This window comes from Oncorhynchus masou, chromosome 24 (genome assembly GCF_036934945.1).
Source record: "Oncorhynchus masou masou isolate Uvic2021 chromosome 24, UVic_Omas_1.1, whole genome shotgun sequence".
Taxonomy (NCBI): Eukaryota; Metazoa; Chordata; class Actinopteri; order Salmoniformes; family Salmonidae; genus Oncorhynchus; species Oncorhynchus masou.
Genome location: NC_088235.1, coordinates 32,965,790 through 32,987,738, shown reverse-complemented (window position 1 = coordinate 32,987,738; position 21,949 = coordinate 32,965,790). Strand labels below are relative to the sequence as shown.

The 21,949-nt window shown below is 43.9% G+C and overlaps 1 protein-coding gene across 1 annotated transcript in view; it reads right to left on the bottom strand.

The window, feature by feature from the left end:
- Positions 1-1,078: 1,078 nt before the first annotated feature.
- The window catches only part of LOC135512060 (fatty acid desaturase 6-like), a 33,980-nt gene continuing 13,109 nt past the window's right edge, over positions 1,079-21,949 (bottom strand). The window contains exons 4-6 of the mRNA XM_064933672.1: positions 17,325-17,512; positions 16,592-16,771; positions 1,079-1,753 (exon numbers count right to left, since the gene is read on the bottom strand). Coding sequence (XP_064789744.1) covers positions 1,604-1,753; positions 16,592-16,771; positions 17,325-17,512 — 518 coding nt within the window. The 3' untranslated portion in view covers positions 1,079-1,603. The remainder of the gene's footprint in view (positions 1,754-16,591; positions 16,772-17,324; positions 17,513-21,949) is intronic.

Here is a 21,949-nt window from a genome sequence, read left to right as displayed (position 1 = left end):
GAAACACACCTGGTGGTAAACCTAGTTTATGTTATGTTAATGAACCACCAGTTGAGGACTTGTGGGGCTTCTGTTTCTCAAACTAGACACTCTAATGTACTTGTCCTCTTGCTTAGTTGTGCACAAGGGCCCCCCACACCTCCTTTTTATTCTGGTTAGAGACAGTTTGCGCTGTTCTGTGAAGGGAGTAGTACACAGCGTTGTACGAGATCTTCAGTTTCTTGGCAGTTTCTCGCATGGAATAGCCTTTATTTCTCAGAACAAGAATAGACTGACGAGTTTCAGAAGGAAGGTCTTTGTTTCTGGCCATTTTGAGCCTGTAATAAAACCCACAAATGCTGATGCTCCAGATACTCAACTAGTCTAAAGAAGGCCAGTTTTATTGCTTCTTTAATCAGGCCAACAGTTTTCAGAGGTGATAACTTAATTGCAAAAGGGTTTTCTAATGATCCTTTTAAAATGATCAAATTGGAATAGCTAACTGTTAAAATGTTTAATGAAGGTTTAAAATACATGATTAAATAATTCTACCCGGAAACTTAGCCATTAGGGATCAGAGGTTATGTAGCATGAACAAGGAGTAATTAACGAAAACAAAGAGGATCCTTAACCTATGTTTGAACCGACCCAGCTATAACTCTGGGAAGATCAGATAGGACAGGGAGAGCCCCTCCAAGTTTCCCGTATCTGAGGGGGACTGGAACTGTCAGCTGAGTGGTAATAAACTGTGGTGAGACTTCAGGAGAAAAAGAGAGAATCCAAATGTTAGTGTATATGTGTAGGTTGGAATGTTATAAAAGAAAAGTCTTTGTATGCACGAGAGAGCTCTCGCAAATAAACTTGGATTTGATCAATTGTGATTGAGTTTCCTTTCAACCAGTTTCAGACCAATTAAGATGATTGAAATGAATGAACATTGATTACAAAATTACATATCACTAACACAATGTGTCATTGGAACACAGGAGTTATGGTTGCTGATAATGGACCTCTGTACACCTATGTAGATATTCCATAAACAGTTCTGCCATTTCCAGCTACAATGGTCATTTACAACATTAACAACGTCTACACAGTATTTCTGATCAATTTGATGTTATTTTAATGGACACTTTTTTTTCTTTCAAAAACAAGGACATTTCTAAGTGACCCCAAACTTTTGAATGGTAGTGTATGTATCCCATAAAGTGCCTTATTATTGTTCCCAATGGGCACAGACATCAATTAGTCTATTCTACTTTGGTTCCACATAATGACATGTAAACAACATTGATTCAACCGGTATGTGCGCAGTGGGTTGTTTAACTACACATTGTCTTGAATAAAGATCATTGGTATAGCGTGAGATCGTGCAGATACATTTACAATATTTGTTTCATGTAATTGTTTTTCGACAGTAATTTATTAATATTGCGGTGTATTATATATTACTATGTTAATGTCAGTGAGTTGGAGTTTGTGCACTTAAAGAATGATCATCCTAGATACAGTAGGACAGTGGTAACAGTCTCTTAATTCAGTGACTGCACATAGCAGCATGGGTTAGTAGATGGTATATTCCCTGTTTCCTGTCCTCCGCCTCATCCTCGACCTCTCTGCTCCATCACTGCACCCCCACCAGCTCCGTGATGGGTGGGGCGAAAACCATGAGCTCCTGGTACTTGTGAAAGAAGAGCTGCAGACGGGAGAGGTAGCTATCCTCCTGGTATGGGAGCTCCTTCTCCTTCAGATACTGGGACACGATGGGCTTTACCTGAGAGGAGAGAAGGGAGGAAAGGGTTCATATTAATCAACAACATTGATTTTTATAAAGCCATTTGACATCAACAGTTCTCACAAAGATCCACATAATTTAGAGGTGAATGTCATTTTCTTGAAAGAAGCTTCTGTAACCAGGTTTCCATCCAACCTTTTTTATGTGAGTAAAGTATGTCAGATAAATTTTCCGAATGTTGACAAAACAAAATACTTCAGACAAGGTGGGATCTTTTTGTTTCGGTAAAATGAATTATGTGAGAAATGTCAGTGGAAATGCTTTTATGCTCAAATATTCAAATAATAACCATAATATTGAAGTAAACTTGGAGTCACGCAATGACATGTTGTGTGGTCCTCACACCATGACTCATAGCATACCGTTTATTAGGCTACAGATTAAATAAGCTATGATGAACTTCACAGGGTGGTCAATGTGCAAGGTGACGTGCTTGATGCTCCATTCCAATAAATAACAAAGGTCTTATTCTGGTGATGTGAACATAGATTTGATATATTAGGATCCCCATTAGCCAACGCCAATTGCGACAGCTAGTCTTACTGGGGTCCAACACATAACGAAAAAGACATTACAGACAAAAATACTTTACAATTTACTTACATTAACGTGTGTGTGTGTGTGTCTATCAGTTACACATACATCCCGTTGAAGTTTACATACACCTTAGCCAAATACATTTAAACTCAGTTTTCACAATTCCTGACATTTAATCCTAGTAAAGATTGGGTTCACCACTTTATTTTAAGAAAGTGAAATGTCAGAATAATAGTAGAGAGAATTATTTATTTCTGATTTTATTTCTTTCATCACATACCCAGTGGGTCAGAAGTTTACATACACTTAAGTATATGGTAGCATTGCCTTTAAATTGTTTAACTTGGGTCAAACGTTTCTGGTAGCCTTCCATAAGCTTCTCACAAAGAATGAATTTTGGCCCATTCCTACTGACAGAGCTTGTGTAATTGAGTCAGGTTTGTAGGCCTCCTTGCCTGCACACGCTTTTTTAGTTCTGCCCACACATGTTCTATAGGATTGAGGTCAGGGCTTTGAGATGGCCACTCCAATACAATGACTTTGTTGTCCTTAAGCCATTTTGCCACAACTTTGGAAGTATGCTTGGGGTCATTGTCCATTTGGAAAACCCATTTGGCGACCAAACTTTAACTTCCTGACTGATGTCGTGAGATTCAATATATCCACATCATTTCCCTCCCTCATGATGCCATCTATTTTGTGAAGTGCACCAGCCCCTCCTGCAGCAAACCACCCACACAACATGATACTGCCACCCCTGGGCTTCACGGTTGGGATGGTGTTCTTCGGCTTGCAAGCCTCCCCTTTTTCATTCAAACATAACGATGGTCATTATGGCCAAACAGTATTTTTGTTTCATCAGACCAGAGCACATTTCTCCAAAAAGTACGATCTTTGTCCCCATGTGCAGTTGCAAAATGTAGTTTGGCATTTTTATGGCGGTTTTGGAGCAGTGGCTTCTTCCTTGATGAGCGGCCTAAACAAGTTATGTTGATATAGGACTCGTTTTACTGTGGATGTAAATACATTTTTTGTTGTTGTTCTGGGATTGATTTGCACTTTTCACACCAAAGTACTTTCATCTCTAGGTAACAGAACACGTCTCTCTCCTGAGCGGTATGACGGCTGCATGGTCCCATGGTGTTTATACTTGCATACTATTGTTTGTACAGATGAACGTGATACCTTCAGAAGTTTGGAAATTGCTCCCAAAGATGAACCAGACTCGCGGAGGTCTACAATTATCTTTTCGAGGTCTTGGCTGAGTAATTTGGATTTTCCCATGATGTCAAGCTTCTAAAGCCATGACATCATTTTCTGGAATTTTCATAGCTGTTTAAAGGCACAGTCAACTTAGTGTATTTAATCTTCTGACCCACTGGAATTGTGATACAGTGAATTACATGCGAAATAATCTGTCTGTAAACAATTGTTGGAAAAATGACTTGTCATGCATAAAGTAGATGTCCTAACCGACTTGCCAAAACTATAGTTTGTTAACAAGAATTTGTGAAGTGGTTGAAAAACGAGTTTCAATGACTCCAACCTATGTGTATGTAAACTTCCGACTTCAACTGTACATTCAACAAGTAGGTCACATGGGGGAGAGGCACATAAAGAGCACATAAAAACAATAACGTGCCAAAAACACGGAACATGGCAAAAGTAAAGAGCCCGACAATAATCCACAACACAAACAAACAATTACACACAAAGACATGATGGGAAACAGAGGGCTAAATACATGTAAATTGATTAGGGAATGAAAACCAGGTGTCTATGGGACAAGACCAAGCAAAAATGAAGCGGTGATGGCTAGAAAGCCAGTGACGTCGATCGCCGAACGAACAAGGAGAGGAGCCAAAGTCGTGACAGTAGGGGCAGTAGGGACAGGTTACGGGTCGAGAGCCAGAACACCGGGCTCTCACTGCGATGACGGTCTGGTGATGACGGTCACCGCGCTGGTTGTCTGGTGACGAGCGGTTCGCTGGAGGTGTACACGGGCGGCATCCCATGTCTCCTCCGCGCGCCTAAACCAGTCATCCACCGCAAGAGCCTCGCTCTGACCCTGATGCCACAGTGCCAGAACCAGCTGGTACCCCAATACGCACTGAAAGGGAGAGAGGTTAGTGGAGGAGTGGCGAAGTGCATTATGTGCCATCTCGGCCCAGGGCACGAACACTGCCCACTCCTCTGGCCGGTCCTGGCAATAGGACCGCAGAAACCTGCCCACATCTTGGTTAACTCTCTCTACCTGCCCGTTACTCTCAGGGTGAAAACCTGAGGTAAGGCTGATCGAGACATGAACTGGGGACCCCGATCCGACACTATATCCTCAGGCACCCCATAGTGCCGGAAGACGTGAGTAAACAGGGCTTCCACAGTCTGTAGGGCCATAGGAAGACCAGGCAGAGGGAGTTGACGACAGGACTTAGAAAAGCGATCCACAACGACCAGATTCGTAGTGTTTCCCTGTGAAAGAGGAAGATCTGTTCGGAAATCCACTGACAGATGTGACCAAGGTCATTGTGGAATGGGTAAGGGATGTAACTTACCTCTTGGCAGGTGTCTCGGAGCCTTACACTGGCACACACCAAGCAGGAGGAAACATAAACCCTCAAGTCCTTAGCCAAGCTGGGCCACCAGTACTTCCCAGTCAGACAGCGAACCGTCTGACCGATCCCCGGATGACCAGAGGAGGGAGACGTGTGGGCCCAATAGATCAACAGGTCACAGACAGCAGACGGAATGTTCATGCGCCCAACGGGACCCTGGAGGGGAGCGGGCTCTGTACGCAGCGCCTGCTCAATGTTCGCATCCAGCTCCCACACGACCGGTGCTACCAGGCAGGAGGCCGGGAGTATGGGAGTCTGATCCATGGGCCGCTCCTCTGTGTCATACAGCCGGGACAGTGCATCTGCCTTCTTATTCTGGGAACCTGGGCTGCAGGATAGGGTAAACACAAAACAGGTAAAGAACATGGCCCACCAAGCCTGACGAGGATTCAGTCTCCTTGCTGCCCGGATGTACTCCAGGTTGCGGTGGTCAGCCCAGATAAGGAAAGGGTGTTTAGCCCCCTCAAGCCAATGTCTCCATGCCTTCAACGCTTTAACCACAGCCAACAACTCCCGGTCCCCCACATAATAGTTACGCTCCACTGGGCTGAGCTTCTTCTTCGAGAAGACAGTGCAGGGGTGGAGTTTCGGTGGCGTACCCGAGTGATGTGAGAGCACGGCTCCTATCCCAGCCTCGGATGCGTCCACCTCCACTATGAATGCCAAAGAGGGATCCGGATGCGCCAGCACGAGAGGAGATCTGCATGGAGGAATGGGCCAAAATACCAGCAACAGTGTGTGAAAACCTTGTGAAGACTTACAGAAAACGTTTGACCTCTGTCATTGCCAACAAAGGGTATATAACAAAGTATTGAGATAAACTTTTGGTATTGACCAAATACTTATCTTCCACCATAATTTGCAAATAAATTCATAAAAAATCCTACAATATGATTTTCTGGATTTTTTTCTTCTCATTTTGTCTGTCATAGTTGAAGTGTACCTATGATGAAAATTACAGGCCTCTCATCTTTTTAAGTGGGAGAACATGCACAATTGGTGGCTGACTAAATACTTTTTTGCCCCACTGTATGTATCAATAGCCACCGTCTCCGCTTACGACAAGGGATACACGTGACTCCTGGGAAGCACAGCGTCTGCCAGGAGATATATCGTACATTTCCCCAGTCGATGAGGTGGTATTAGGGAATGAAATCCAGGTGTGTATGGGACAAGACAATGCAAATGGACATATGACAAATGGAGCGGCGATGGCTAGAAAGCCGGTGACGTCTATCGCCAAACGTCACCCGAACAAGGAGAGGAGCCGACCTCGGAGGAAGTCGTGACAATATATATATATTTTTAAATCTCATCATGTAGGCTATACCCACACTGTATCTGCAAGCCGTTGGCTGGAGCGCATGTGCCAATACCAAAGTGGGCACATTCACTATATAACACAACATTTTTGGTGAGAAAACCATCAGTAGAGTTGAAATTGTAATTGAAACCCATTTAACTTGTATATTATTTTTACCTGGCTTGCCTAGTTAAATAAAGGTTAAAAAAATGTTTTATAGTACCTTGAGACACGTTGTACTGTATAGTTCCTTGAGACACATGTTGTATTGTACCTTGAGACGCATGTTGTCTGTACCCACATGTCTACAGGTTTGGTGTCAATTCCAAAAATGTAATTCCATCAATCTCAATTCACAATTCCAGAGCAAAATTCTCAAATTCCAATTTTAAGTCAATTCGAAACTATTATTTCATAATTCAATTCCCTCTCTAGACCAATTCCCTGAATTTGAATTCCTTCACTTCTTTCAACTCAACTCAAGCCAAACTCAACCCAACAATGAGTGGTTTGGACGGAATCAGTGCTTAACTACAAGCAATGCAAAGCAATCACTAGCCTGCTATTCAGTGGAGTGGATGTGTCGTCCAAGTCTGAGTTTAAGGGTCTCTTTACCAAAGTGATAAACATTCAACATTGGCCATGCTGTCAATCCAGTATGACTTCTGTCGCTTTCAAAACAACTGGAAACTGGGAAATCTCAGACCTTCCTGTTCAAGTGAGCACAGCATAACAAATTGAGTCCAAAAATGTATTGTATGCTGCTGCATAAATGATGTAATATGCCAGGGAGATATGTATACTGTAGTAAGAAAGTAATACTAAGTGTATGTTGTGTAGTAAGTTGTTAGTAGCCCATGTCCCTCACCCTGATAATTTAGTCAATTTTCCACTCATAATTTATCCTACTGTTCTGACTTGGTGGTGCAACAAAAAACAGTAAATGTAATATTGTAATCAGATTACAGATTCTTTTGAAAAACTAGTGTGGTGGTTCATTACTTTACTATCAAATGAGGAGAGACAAAGTCAGAGTTATACTTACTAAATCTTTAATCACTTATTAATAAGGGAGCAGGTCAGCCTAGTGGTTAGAGCATTGGACTAGTAACCGAAAGGTTGCAAGTTCAAACCCCCGAGCTGACAAGGTACAAATCTGTCGTTCTGCCCCTGAACAGGCAGTTAACCCACTGTTCCTAGGCCGTCTTTGAAAATAAGATTTTGTTCTTAACTGACTTGCCTAGTAAAATAAAGGTTAAAAAAAATAAAAAATACAACACACATATATAAAGTGAAATGATTGAGTGCTCTACGATCATGATGGCTGGTAGACGAATCACGTTCAGATGATTCGCTGAGAGCCCCGGGACAAAAGTACAAAGGTATTTTATAGCCAAGATACACCCCTTTCAACCTACATGACAAACAGATGTATAGTACGGGTCATAAGGTTAACATTTGTATGAAAGATTCTTATATTCACAGCAGACAGTATCTGCTGTGTCAACAGTTATCTGTCATTGTACAGACCAGGGTCTGGCCCTGGGGTCATCTCTCCCTGTTACCATATAGGACAGAAACATTAACTTATGCTCTGGATTGCAGTCTCTTTAGGTTTTATCACCCTAAATACAGCATAAATCTCCTGTCAGTGTTATCTCCCAGAGGCCCATCCTCAGAAGAACACACACAAATGAGCGTTCAAACAACCCCTTATTCTGTTGCATAAAACAACCATTTGATGCAATAATAGCATTATCTTGCAAAATTCCACCATACTAGGTGATTACTTCGAGGATTACTTTTAAAAGGATGTTAGCTAGAAACATTTTTTGGACACTTCTCTGTTTACTCAATGTCATTCAAATCAGCATTGAAAAAAGGCGCACGTTTAAGTTCGTTCCACCTGAGCGAGTCTGACCTCAAGTCAGAGACTACTATGATGACACACAATGTATTTGATGTATCGTGGGAAAAGAGCAGGAATAGGCTTTTATAGGCTACAGTCCAAGCTAATGTATGTCTTCCAATAGTGCAACTGCTGTTGGCATCCAAAGATGATCCAACTTGAATAAACACTTGGAGGTAAGGATGACAGCAGTGGTGTAGACTACGACGATATGGATATCAGTTATTATTGATATCTACATAGCGCATTGATGTGAATCACACTGCTTCTCTCTCATTTAGCTACTTGTGTCTTAACGATTGTGGTTGTTGTGAATGGCTGTTCACAAATCTAAATGCGTATTTGAACCCAATAATGTTTGAAATCAAGAAGCTTAAGCTACCTATCAATCCTTGTTTTTGAAACCACTGGACAGCCAGTAAAAAATGTGGTCTTGTAACAGCTGCATAGTGCAGATCCAAGTCCATAGAATAAATGTGGGGCATTTATTGCTCAATCTAATTAATGCTGATTTAAAAAATACATAGGCCTAATGGACACATCCTCAAACGTGATCACTTTTGATAGACTTAAATGGGCAATCTGTAGTTGCTACATCTATTTTTGGATTTATAAATGATACATACATACATACATACATACATACATACATACATACATATACACACACACACACACACACACACACACACACACACACACACACACACACACACACACACATACATACATACATACATACATACATACATACATACATACATACATACATACATACATACATACATACATACATACATACATACATACATACATACATACATACATACATACAGTTGAAGTCGTATGTTTACATACACTTAGGTTGGAGTCATTAAAACTCATTTTTCAACCACTACAAATTCCTTGTTAACAAACTATAGTTTTGGCAAGTTGTTTAGGACATCTACTTTGTGCATGACAAACTCAGTGCCTCTATGCTTGACATCATGGTAAAATCAAAAGAAATCAGCCAAGACCTCAGAAAACAATTGTAGACCTCCACAAGACTGGTTCATCCTTGGGAGCAATTTCCAATTGCCTGAAGGTACCACGTTCATCTGTACAAACAATAGTATGCAGGTATAAACACCATGAGACCATGCAGCCATCATACCACTCAGGAAGGAGACGCGTTCTGTCTCCTAGAGATGAACGTACTTTGGTGCGAAAAGTGCAAATCAATCCCAGAATAACAGCGAAGGACCTTGTGAAGATGCTGGAGGAAACAGGTACAAAAGTATCTATATCCACAGTAAAACGAGTCCTATATCGACATAACCTATTAGGCCGCTCAGCATTTTGCAACTCCACATGGGGACAAAGATCGTACTTTTTGGAGAAATGTCCTCTGGTCTGATGAAACAAAAATAGAACTACTTGGTCAAAATGACCATTGATATGTTTGGAGGAAAAAGAGGGAGGCTTTCAAGCCGAAGACACCATTCCAACCGTGAAGCGCGGGTGGCAATATCATGTTGTGTGGGTGGTTTGTTGCAGGAGGGAAAGGTGCACTTCACAAAATAGATGGCATCATGAGGAAGGGAAATTATGGGGATATATTGAAGCAACATCTCAAGACATCAGTCAGGAAGTTAAAGCTTAGTCGCAAATGGGTCTTCCAATTGAACAATGAACCCAAGCAAACTTCCAAAGTTGTGGCAAAATGGCTTTAGGAGAACAAAGTCAAGGTATTGATGTGGCCATCACAATACCCTGACCTCAATCCTATAGAACATTTGTGGGCAGAACTGAAAAAGTGTGTGCAAGCAAGGAGGCCTACAGACCTGACTCAGTTACACCAGCTCTGTCAGGAGGAATGGGCCAAAATTCACCCAACTTATTGTGGGAAGCTTGTGGAAGGCTACCAAAAATGTTTGACCCAAGTGAAACAATTTAAAGATAATGCTACCAAGTACTAATTGAGTGCATGTAAACTTCTGACCCACTGGGAATGTGATGAAAGAAATAAAATCTGAAATAAATCATTCTCTCTACTCTTATTCTGACATTTCACATTCTTAAAATAAATTGGTGATCCTAACTTACCTAAGACAGGGAATTTTTACGAGGATTAAATGTCAGGAATTGTGAAACTGAGTTTAAAAGTATTTGGCTAAGGTGTATGTAAACTTCCTATTTCAACTGTATACAGTGGGGAGAACAAGTATTTGACACACTGCCGATTTTGCAGGTTTCCCTACATACAAATCATGTAGAGGTCTGTAATTTTTATCATAGGTACACTTCAACTGTGAGAGACGGAATCTAAAACAAAAATCCAGAAAATCACACTATGATTTTTAAGTAATTAATTAGCATTTTATTGCATGGCATAAGTATTTGATACATCAGAAAAGCAGAACTTAATATTTGGTACAGAAATCTTTGTTTGCAATTACAGAGATCATACGTTTCCTGTAGTTCTTGACCAGGTTTGCACACACTGCAGCAGGGATTTTGGCCCACTCCTCCATATAGACCTTCTCCAGATCCTTCAGGTTTCGGGGCTGTCGTTGGGCAATACGGACTTTCAGCTCCCTCCAAAGATATTCTATTTTCTATATGGTGTTCTTGGGGTTGTACTCACCCTTCGTCTTCCACAGCGAGTGGAGTTTAGACCAAAAATCTTTATTTTTGTCTCATCAGACCACATGACCTTCTCCCAGTCCTGCTCTGGATCATCCAGATGGTCATTGGCAAACTTCAGATGGGCCTGGACATGTGCTGGCTTGAGCAGGGGCCCCTTGTGTGCACTGCAGGATTTGAATCCATGACGGCGTAGTGTGTAACTAATGGTTTTCTTTGAGACTGTGGTCCCAGCTCTCTTCAGGTCATTGACCAGGTCCTGCCATGTAGTTCTGGGCTGATCACTCACCTTCCTCATGATCATTGATGCCCCACGATGTGAGATCTTGCATAGAGCCCCAGACAGAGGGTGATTGACCTTCATCTTGAACTTCTTCCATTTTCTAATAATTGTGCTAAACAGTTGTTGCCTTCTCACCAAGCTGCTTGCCTATTGTCCTGTAGCCCATCCCAGCCTTGTGCAGGTCTACAATTTTAACCCTGATGTCCTTACACAGCTCTCTGGTCTTGGCCATTGTGGAGAGGTTGGAGTCTGTTTGATTGAGTGTGTGGACAGGTGTCTTTTATACAGGTAATGAGTGGAGAACAGGAGGGCTTCTTAAAGAAAAACTAACAGGTCTGTGAGAGCTGGAATTCTTACTGGTTGGTAGGTGATCAAATACTTCTGTCATGCAATAAAATGCAAATTAATTACTTAAAAATCATACAATGTGATTTTCTTGATTTTTGTTTTAGATTCCGTCTCTCACAGTTGAAGTGTACCTATGATAAAAATTACAGACCTCTACATGCTTTGTAAGTTGGAAAACCTGCAAAATCGGCAGTGTGTCAAATATTTGTTCTCCCCACTGTATATACACTACCGTTTAAAAGTTTTACAACACTTACTCATTCAAGGGTTTTTCTTCATTTTTATATTTTCTAAATTGTAGAATAATAATGAAGACATCAGAGCTATGAATTAACACATATTGAATCATGTAGTAACCAAAGAAGTGTTAAACAAAGCAAAATATATTTTATATTTGAACTTCTTTAAATAGCCACCCTTTGCCTTGATAACAGCTTTGCACACTCTTGGCATTCTCTCAACCAGCTTCACTTGGGGTGCTTTTCCAACAGTCTTGAAGGAGTCCCCACATATGCTGAGCACTTGTTGGCTACTTTTCCTTCACTCTGTGTCCGACTCATCCCAAACCATCTCAATTCGGTTGAGCGATTGTGGAGGCCTGGTCATCTGATGCAGAACTCCATCCATTCTTGTTCAAATAGTACTTACACGGAGGTGTGTTGGGTCATTGTCCTGTTAAAAAAACAAATGATAGTCCCACTAAGCCCAAACCAGAAGGGATGGCGTATCACTGCAGAATGCTGTGGTAGCCGTGCTGGTTAAGTGTGCCTTGAATTGTAAATGAACCACAGACAGTGTCACCAAGAAAGCACCCCCACACCATAACACCTCCCCCTCCATGCTTTACGGTGGGAACTACATATACAGAGCTCATCTGTTCAACCACGTCTTTGTGAGACACGGTGGTTAGAACCAAAAATCTCCAATTTGGACTCCAGACCAAAGGACAAATTTCCACCGGTCTAATGTCCATTGCTCGTGATTTTTGGCCCAAGCAAGTATCTTCTTCTTATTGGTCCTTTAGTAGTGGTTTCTTTGCAGCAATTCAACCATGAAGGCCTCATTCACATAATTTCATCTGAACAGTTGATGTTGAGATGTGTATGTTACTTGAACTCTGTGAAGCATTTATTTGGGCTGCAATATCTGAGGCTGGTAACTCTAATGAACTTTTCAAATCAATCTTGATTTGTCACATGCTGTCTCATTGTTGTCGGAGATCAGCAAACTTAATGATGGTGTTGGAGTCCTGTTTGGCCACGCAGTCATGGTGTCACGGCTTTCGTTGTGGGAAGGAGGAGCGGACCAAAATGCAGCGTAGTTGTGATTCATTTTATTTAATAAGGAAACTATACACGATTAAACTAACAAAATAACAAACGTACGAAAACCGAAAACAGCCCTATCTGGTGCAAACACAGAGACAGGAACAATCACCCACAAACACACAGTGAAACCCAGGCTACCTAAATATGGTTCCCAATCAGAGACAATGACTAACGCCTGCCTCTGATTGAGAACCATATCAGGCCAGACATAGAAATAGACAAACAAGACATCCAACATAGAATGCCCACTCAGATCACACCCTGACCAACCAAAACATAGAAACATACAAATAAACTATGGTCAGGGTGTGACAGTACCCCCCCCCCCCCCCACCGCATCTGTCCGCGGTGGCGGGTCCGGTGCTGGACGTGGCCCCCGCTTCACCATAGTCCTCCCCCACCTTGTTCGCTTCTGTGACCTCCTAGCCACGGCAACCCTACTAAATAACACGGGACAGAGGGGCAGCTCGGGACAGAGGGGCAGCTCGGGACAGAGGTGCTCCTCAGACTCCGGCAGCAGCGCCATACAGGCGGGAGACTCCGGTAGCAGCGGAGAGGAGGAAGGCTCTGGCAGATCCTGGCTGACTAGCAGATCTGGAAGAGTCTGGTTGACTGGCGGATCTGGAAGAGTCTGGCTGACTGGCAGATCTGGAAGAGTCTGGCTGACTGGCAGATCTGGAAGAGTCTGGCTGACTGGCAGATCTGGAAGAGTCTGGCTGACTGGCAGATCTGGAAGAGTCTGGCTGACTGGCAGATCTGGAAGAGTCTGGCTGACTGGCAGATCTGGAAGAGTCTGGCTGACTGGCAGATCTGGAAGAGTCTGGCTGACTGGCAGATCTGGAAGAGTCTGGCTGACTGGCCGATCTGGAAGAGTCTGGCTGACTGGCGGATCCTGGCAGACTGACGGCTCTGGCTGCTCCATGCTGACTGGCGGCTCTGGCTGCTCCATGCTGACTGGCGGCTCTGGCTGCTTCATGCTGACTGGCGGCTCTGGCAGCTCCATGCTGACTGGCGGCTCTGGCAGCTCCATGCTGACTGGCAGCTCTGGCTGCTCCATGCAGATTGGCAGCTCTGGCGGCTTCTTGCAGACTGGCAGCTCTGGCTGCTCCATGCAGACTGGCAGCTCTGGCAGCTCCTTGCAGACTGGCAGCTCCTTGCAGACTGGCAGATCCTTGCAGACTGGCAGCTCCTTGCAGACTGGCAGCTCGGGCTGCTCCATGCAGACTGGCAGCTCTGGCTGCTTCATGCAGACTGACAGCTCTGGCTGTTCCATGCAGACTGACAGCTCTGGCTGCTCCATGCAGACTGACAGCTCTGGCTGCACTAAACGGGCAGGAGACTCCGGCAACGCTGTAGAGGCGGTAGGCTCTGGCAGCGCTAAACAGGCGGGAGACTCCAACAGCGCAGGAGAGGAGGAAGGCTCCGGTAGCGCTGGAGAGGCGAGGCGCACAGTAGGCCTGATGCGTGGTGCTGGCACTGGTGGTACTGGGCCGAGGACACGCACAGGAAGCCTGGTGCAGGGAGCTGCCACCGGAGGGCTGGGGTGTGGAGGTGGTACTGGGTAGACCGGACCGTGCAGGCGCACTGGAGCTCTTGAGCACCGAGCCTGCCCAACCTTACCTGGTTGAATACTCCCGGTCGCTCTGCCAGTGCGGCAAGGTGGAATAGCCCACACTGGGCTATGCAGGCGAACCGGGGACACCGAGCGTAAGGCTGGTGCCATGTAAGCCGGCCCAAGGAGACGCACTGGGGACCAGATGCGTAGAGCCGGCTTCATGGCATTTGGCTCGACGCTCAATCTAGCACGGCCGATACGTGGAGCTGGAATAGAACGCACCGGGCTATGCACCCGCACTGGAGACACCGTGCGCACCACAGCATAACACGGTGCCTGCAAGGTCTCTCTAGCCCCCCGGTAACCACAGGAAGTTGGCGCAGGTCTCCTACCTAGCGTCACCATACTCCCTGTGAGACCCCCCCAAGACATTTTTGGGGCTGACTCTCAGGCTTCCATCCTCGTCGCCGCGCTGCCTCCTCATACCAGCGCCTCTCAGCTCTCTCCGCCTCTAGTTCTTCTTTGGGGCAACGATATTCTCCAGGCTGATCCCAGGATCCTTCTCTGAATAATTCCTCCTCCCATGTCCATTCCTCCTTTAGTTGCTCCTTGAGGCAGCTACACTCCCCTGGTTTAGCCCAGGGTCCTTTCCCGTCGAGGATTTCCTCCCAAGTACAAAAGTCCTTTTTTCGCTGCTCCTGCTGCTGCCTTTGCTGTTTCCCGTTACCACGCCGCTTGGTCCTGTTGTGGTGGGTGATTCTGTCACGGCTTTCGTTGTGGGAAGGAGGAGCGGACCAAAATGCAGCGTAGTTGTGATTCATTTTATTTAATAAGGAAACTATACACGATTAAACTAACAAAATAACAAACGTACGAAAACAGCCCTATCTGGTGCAAAACACAGAGACAGGAACAATCACCCACAAACACACAGTGAAACCCAGGCTACTTAAATATGGTTCCAAATCAGAGACAATGACTAACACCTGCCTCTGATTGAGAACCATATCAGGCCAGACATAGAAATAGACAAACAAGACATCCAACATAGAATGCGCACTCAGATCACACCTTGACCAACCAAAACATAGAAACATACAAATAAACTATGGTCAGGGTGTGACACATGGGTGAACAAAGAGTACAGCAGGGGACTAAGTACACACCCCTGAGGGGTCCCAGTGTTGAGGATCAGCATGGCAGACATGTTGTTGCCAACCCTTACCACCTGGGGGCGGCCCGTCAGGAGGGAGGTGTTTAGTCCCAAAATCCTTAGCTTAGTAATTAGCTTCGTGGGCACTATAGTGTTGAACGCTGAGCTGTGGTCAATGAACAGCATTCTCACATAGGTGTTCCTTTTGTGTACCTATGATGAAAATTACAGGCCTCTCTCATCTTTTTAAGTGGGAGAACTTGCACAATTGGTGGCTGACTAAATACTTTTTTGCCCCACTGTACATGCTAAAATCGCCACTATGCAGCACCCCCCACATTTTCCATTATTAAGCTTACCCAAATTACAAACTTACAATGTCATAGTTCATAGACTGCTTAAGTGTAAGGAAACCAATATGTAATTAGGGTGAATTATCCCTTTAAATGGATCAAAATAACCTAACCAGAAATATATTGCATGTCAACTCCACATTGGTAAACATACAAAAATTTAAATAATTATATAGATATTATGTATATATTAGTAATGTGCGTATACAATTATAATTAATTGATCGATTGAAAACAAAGTTTGCATTCAATTTTAATGCATCACCTCCAGTAACTGGAATTTGAACAATTACAACACAATTCCAGTTTTAAAATTCTAAATTTAAAATTCCACTCCGGGGATGTTTTTATTTTCCAATTAAAATTCAGTCTAAATTCCAAATCAATTTCAATTCCATTCCAATGATGGTTTTCTTCTTCAATTCCAATTCAATAAATATTCAGACAGTCTTAATTCCAAATCCATTCCAAGGATGGTTCTTGTTCAATTCAAATGTACAATATCAATCAAATTAAGACAGTCTAAATTCTAATTAAATTCCCCCCCTCCCAAAAAAGTAGATTGCTGCAATTCCAATTCAATTCCAATAAAATGTTCCACTTCCTGTTTGAATTCTAGAATTTAATTTGGAATTAGAAATATAATTGGAATTAACCCCAACCCTGGTTGTTTGTATTGAACCTTAAGACACGTTGTACGTTGAGATACACATTTTCTGCATTGTACCTTGTGATACATGTTGTATTGTATTGAGGTGCACGTTGTCTGCATTGTACGTTGAGATACACATTGTCTGCATTGTACCTTGAGACACATGTTGTCGGAGAGGAAGGGGAACAGGTGGTGTTCCACGTGACAGTTGATGAGGGAGTGTCCGAAGATCCAGTCCAGCAGGGGGTTCCGAGGAAGGTTCAGAACCCCGTGGGTCATCTGGTAAATCCTCTTGGGCCGACGGTTCGGGGAGAACATAGGCAGGCCGATGTGCTGTACAGAACAGGAGAGAACAGTTTAATGGAAAGGTGTGTGGGTGTGTGTGTGAGCCCCCGCTGATTCACTGAACGGAAAGATACCCAGAGAGAAACTGTTGGCATGATTTTGCTGCCCTGGACACTTTTACAATGTAGTAGAAGATGAGATGCAGAGTTGAGCATAATCTGTCTGCGGGAGGTCTACCCAAAGACATATGTTATTCTATCTCTATGGATCCACCATTCAGTTAAATGCCTCTACAATGGTCTTAACAGTACAGGGTCAAATTCACATGTGCATTAATACACACTTGAATATATGTGAAATAGGACCAAATACAAGCAGGCACCCACAGTGGGAGTACCGGGGAGGATGGAGACAAGACTGCTGCCATCAATAATAACACAAATGGAGAAACAACATATTGGAGATGTTTTTTCCTTCATAACTGGTGCTCCCTACTAGCCAAATAATACCAGCCGAATCGTCAGTTACCCATTGATTATATACTTTGCTGAGGGTGCGTGTGTGTGCTTGCCTAAATCAATGTGTATATATGCTTTCTCACTTGGAAGATATTAACGTGTATGTAGGGCAGGGAGAACATAGCCCTGCAGAGCAGCATACAGAGGAGGGTGCTGTAAAGACACTGGAACCCAGAGACATGGATCAACAGCCAGTACTGAGCGTACAACCCCAGGAACACCATCAGGACTGTCCTCAGGGCCTGGCCCATTGAGTGCTCTTTCAGCTGACCTATAACAGAGGGACACAGACAACTCAGTTAGATACAGTCACAGTCGGGGACAGACACAGTCAGTTCCAACACACCACAGGAGGTGTGTGTGGCACCTTAATTGGGGAGGACGAGCTCATGGTAAAGACTGGAGCGTTATTAGTGGAATGTATCAAATACATTAAACCCATGGTCTCCCAGTGTTTGATGCCATTCCATGTATTTAATTGTTTGTAATCCAATTGAAGACATTTGGGATAGGTAATTCCTAAGTGAAGAAAAATCTACTTGGAACAACATGAAAAAAAGGGTTGCATATACACTGTGTACAAAACATTAAGAACACCTGCTCTTTTCCATGACATAGATTGACCAGGTGAATCCAGGTGGAATATATGGTCCCTTATTGATGTCACTTGTTAAATACACTTCAATCAGTGTAGATTTTGTATTTGTATTTATTATGGATCCCCATTAGCTACTGCCAAAACAGCAGCTACTCTTCCTGGGGTCAAACAATATTAAGTTTCTACAAATTTAAAAACATTACAATACATTCACAGATTTCACAACTCACTGTGTGCCCTCAGGTGCCTCCACCACTACCACATATCTACTGTGTGTGTGTGTGTGTGTGTGTGTGTGTGTGTGTGTGTGTGTGTGTGTGTGTGTGTGTGTGTGTGTGTGTGTGTGTGTGTGTGTGTGCGCGTCTGTGCCAATGTTTGTGTTGCTTCACAGTCCCCGCTGTTCCATAAGGTGTGTTTTATCTGTTTTTTAAATCTAATTTTACTGCTTGCGTCAGTTACTTGATGTGGAATAGAGCTCCATGTAGTCATGGCTCTATCTAGTACTGTGTGCCTCCACTAATCTGTTCTGGACTTGGGGACTGTGAAGAGACCTCTTGTGGCATGTCTTGTGGGGTATGCATGGGTGTCCGAGCTGTGTGCCAGTAGTTCAGACAGACCGCCTAGTGCATTCAACATGTCAATACCTCTCATAAATAAAAGTAGAAGAGGTCTCTTCTAAAATGGCACCGAAAGAAATGGGAGCAGTTTTACGGGCGCCCAACCAATTGTGCTATTATGTGGGGGGGTTTTGTGGTATTTGTAACTTATTTTGTACATAATGTTTATGCAACCGTATCTTATGGCAAAAAAAGAGCTTCTGGATACTGGACAGTGATCACTTACCTCGGATTAGACAAGGATTTTGTCTTCAACAAGCAGGACGCACAGGACATTCTCCGAACACCCGACAAGGCCAACATCCCAGTTATTTGCAAGAGGAAGAGACGCAGGCACAGAGTTCACAGAGCGGGATGCCTCGTAAGGATCCGCAGAAGGAGAGTGGGAAAACTGCCGTTACCGTCAATATTACTCGCCAACGTGCAACAACATCATTGGACAATAAACTAGACGAGGTACGATCACGAATATCCTACCAACAGGACATAAAAAACTGAAATATCTTATGTTTCACAGAATAGTGTCCTGAATGATGACCGATATTTGGCTCGCGGGATATACGCAGCTCGTTGTAAGACGAGTGGGGGCGGTCTGTGCATATTTGTAAACAACAGCTGGTGCATGAAATGTACATTTACATTTACATTTAAGTCATTTAGCAGACGCTCTTATCCAGAGCGACTTAAGGAAGTCTCTAGATTTTGCTTGCCTGAGGTAGAGTATCTTGTCATAAATTGCAGACCACACTACTTGCCTACAGAGTTTTCATCTATACTTTTACTGGCTGTTTATTTACCACCACAGACGGATGCCAGCACTAAGACCGCATTTAGTCAGCTGTATAAGGAAATAAGAAAACAGGAAACCACTCAACCAGAGGCGGCGCTCCTAGTGGCCGAAGACTTTAATACAGGGAAACTTAAATCAGTTCTACCTAATTTCCATCAACATGTTAAATGTGCAACCAGAAAGAAAAAAATCTAGATCACCTGTACTCCACACACAGACCCGTACAAAGCTCTCCCTCAATTTAGTAAATCCGAACACAATTATATCCTGCTGACTGATTCCTGCTTATAAGCAAACATTAAAGCAGGAAGCACCAGTGACTATAAAAAAAATGGTCAGATGAAGCAGATTGCTAAACTACAGGACTGTTTTGCTATCACAGACTGGAACATGTTACGGGATTCTTCCGATGGCTTTGAGGAGTACACCACATCAGTCACTGGCTTTATCAATAAGTGCATCAAGGACGTCGTCCCCACTGTGAGTGTACGTACATACCCTAACCAGAAGCCATAGATTAAAGGTAACATTCACACTGAGCTAAAGGGTAGAGCTGCCGCATTCAAGGTGCGGGATTCTAACCCGGAAGCTTATAAAATATCCTGCTATGCCCTCCGACCAACCATCAAACAGTCAAAGGGTCAATACAGGACTACACCGGCTCCGACGCTCGTCTTACGTGGCAGGGCTTGCAAACTATTACAGACTACAAAGGGAAGCACAGCCGCGAGCTGCCTAGTGACAGGAGCCTACCAGACGAGCTAAATCACTTCTATGCTCAAGTGAAACTGAGGCATTCATGAGAGTATCAGCTGTTCCGGACGACTGTGTGATCACGCTCTCCATAGCCAATGTGAGTAAGACCTTTTAAATAGGTCAACATTCACAAGGCTGCGGGGCCAGATGGATTACCAGGGCATGTGCTCTGGGCATGTGCTGACCAACAGGCAGGTGTCTTCACTGACATTTTCAACATGTCCCTGATTGAGTCTGTAATACCAACATGTTTCAAGCAGACCAACATAGTCGCTGTGCCCAACACGAAGGCAACCTGCCTAAATGACTACAGACCCGTAGCACTCACGTCCGTAGCCATGAAGTGCTTTGAAAGGCTGGTAATGGCTCACATCAACACCATTATTCCAGAAACCTTAGACCCACTCAAATTTGCATACCGCCCAAACAGATCCACAGATGATGTATTCTGATGCAATCTGAAGCAATTGCACTCCACACTGCCCTTTCCCACCTGGACAAAATAAACACATATGAGAATGCTATTTATTGACTTACAGCTCAGCATTCAACACCATAGTACCCTCAAAGCTCAAATAAAATAAAATGTTATTGGTCACATACAAATGGTTAGCAGATGTTAATGTGAGTGTAGTGAAATGCTTGTGCTTCTTGTTCTGACCATGCAGTAATATCTAACAAGTAATCTAACAGTTTCACAACAACTGCCTTATACACACAAGTGTAAAGGAATTAATAAGAATATGTACATATAAATATATGGATGAACGATGGCCGAACGGCATAGGCAAGATGCAGTAGATGTTATAGTGTAAAGTATATACATATGAGATGAGTAATGTAGGGTATGTAAACATTATATAAAGTGACATTGTTTAAAGTAACTAGTGATACATTTATTACATCCAATTTTTAATTATTAAAGTGGCTAGAGATTTGAGTCAGTATGTTGGCAGAAGCCACTCAATGTTAGTGATAACTGTTAACAGTCTAATGCCCTTGAGATAGAAGCTGTTTTTCAGTCTCTTGGTCCCTCGCCTTCTGGATGATAGCGGAGTGAACAGGCAGTGGCTCCGTTGGTTGTTGTCCTTGATTATCTTTTATGCCTTCCTGTGACATCGGGTGGTTTAGGTGTCTTGGAGGGCAGGTCCTTAGATCATCACTAGCTAAGGAACCTGGGACTAAACACCTCCCTCTGTAACTGGATCCTGGACTTCCTGACGGGCCGCCCGCAGGTGGTGAAGGAAGGTAGCAACACATCTGTCACTCTGATCCTCAACACTGGAGCCCCCCAGGGGTGCATGCTCAGTCCCCTCCTGTACTCCTTGTTCACCCACGACTGCATGGCCAGGCACGACTCCAACACAATCATTAAGTTTGCAGATGACAGAACAGTGGTAGGCCTGATCACCGATCACAAGGCAGCCTATAGAGAGGAGGTCAGAGACCGGGACGGGTGGTGCCAGAACAACAACCTATCCCTCAACGTAACCAAGACTAAGGAGACGATTGTGCAATACAGGAAAAGGAGGACCGAGCACATCCCCATTCTCATCGACGGGGCTGTAATGGAGCAGGTGGACACCAAGGAACTTGAAGCTCTCAACATCACCAACAAACTAGAATGGTCCCAACACACCAAGACAGTCATGAAGAGGGCACGGGTCCTCAGATCCTCAAAAGGTTCTACAGCTGCAACATTGAGAGCATCCTGACTGGTTGCATCACTGCCTGGTGCGGCAATTGCTCCGACTCCGACCGCAAGGCACTAAAGACTGTAGTGCATACAGCCCAGTACATCACTGGGGCTAAGCTGCCTGCCATCCAGGACCTCTACACCAGGCGGTGTCAGAGGAAGGCGCTAAAAATTGTCAAAGACCCCAGCCACCCCAGTCATAGACTGTTCTCTCTACTACTGCATGGCAAGCGGTACCAGAGTGCCACGTC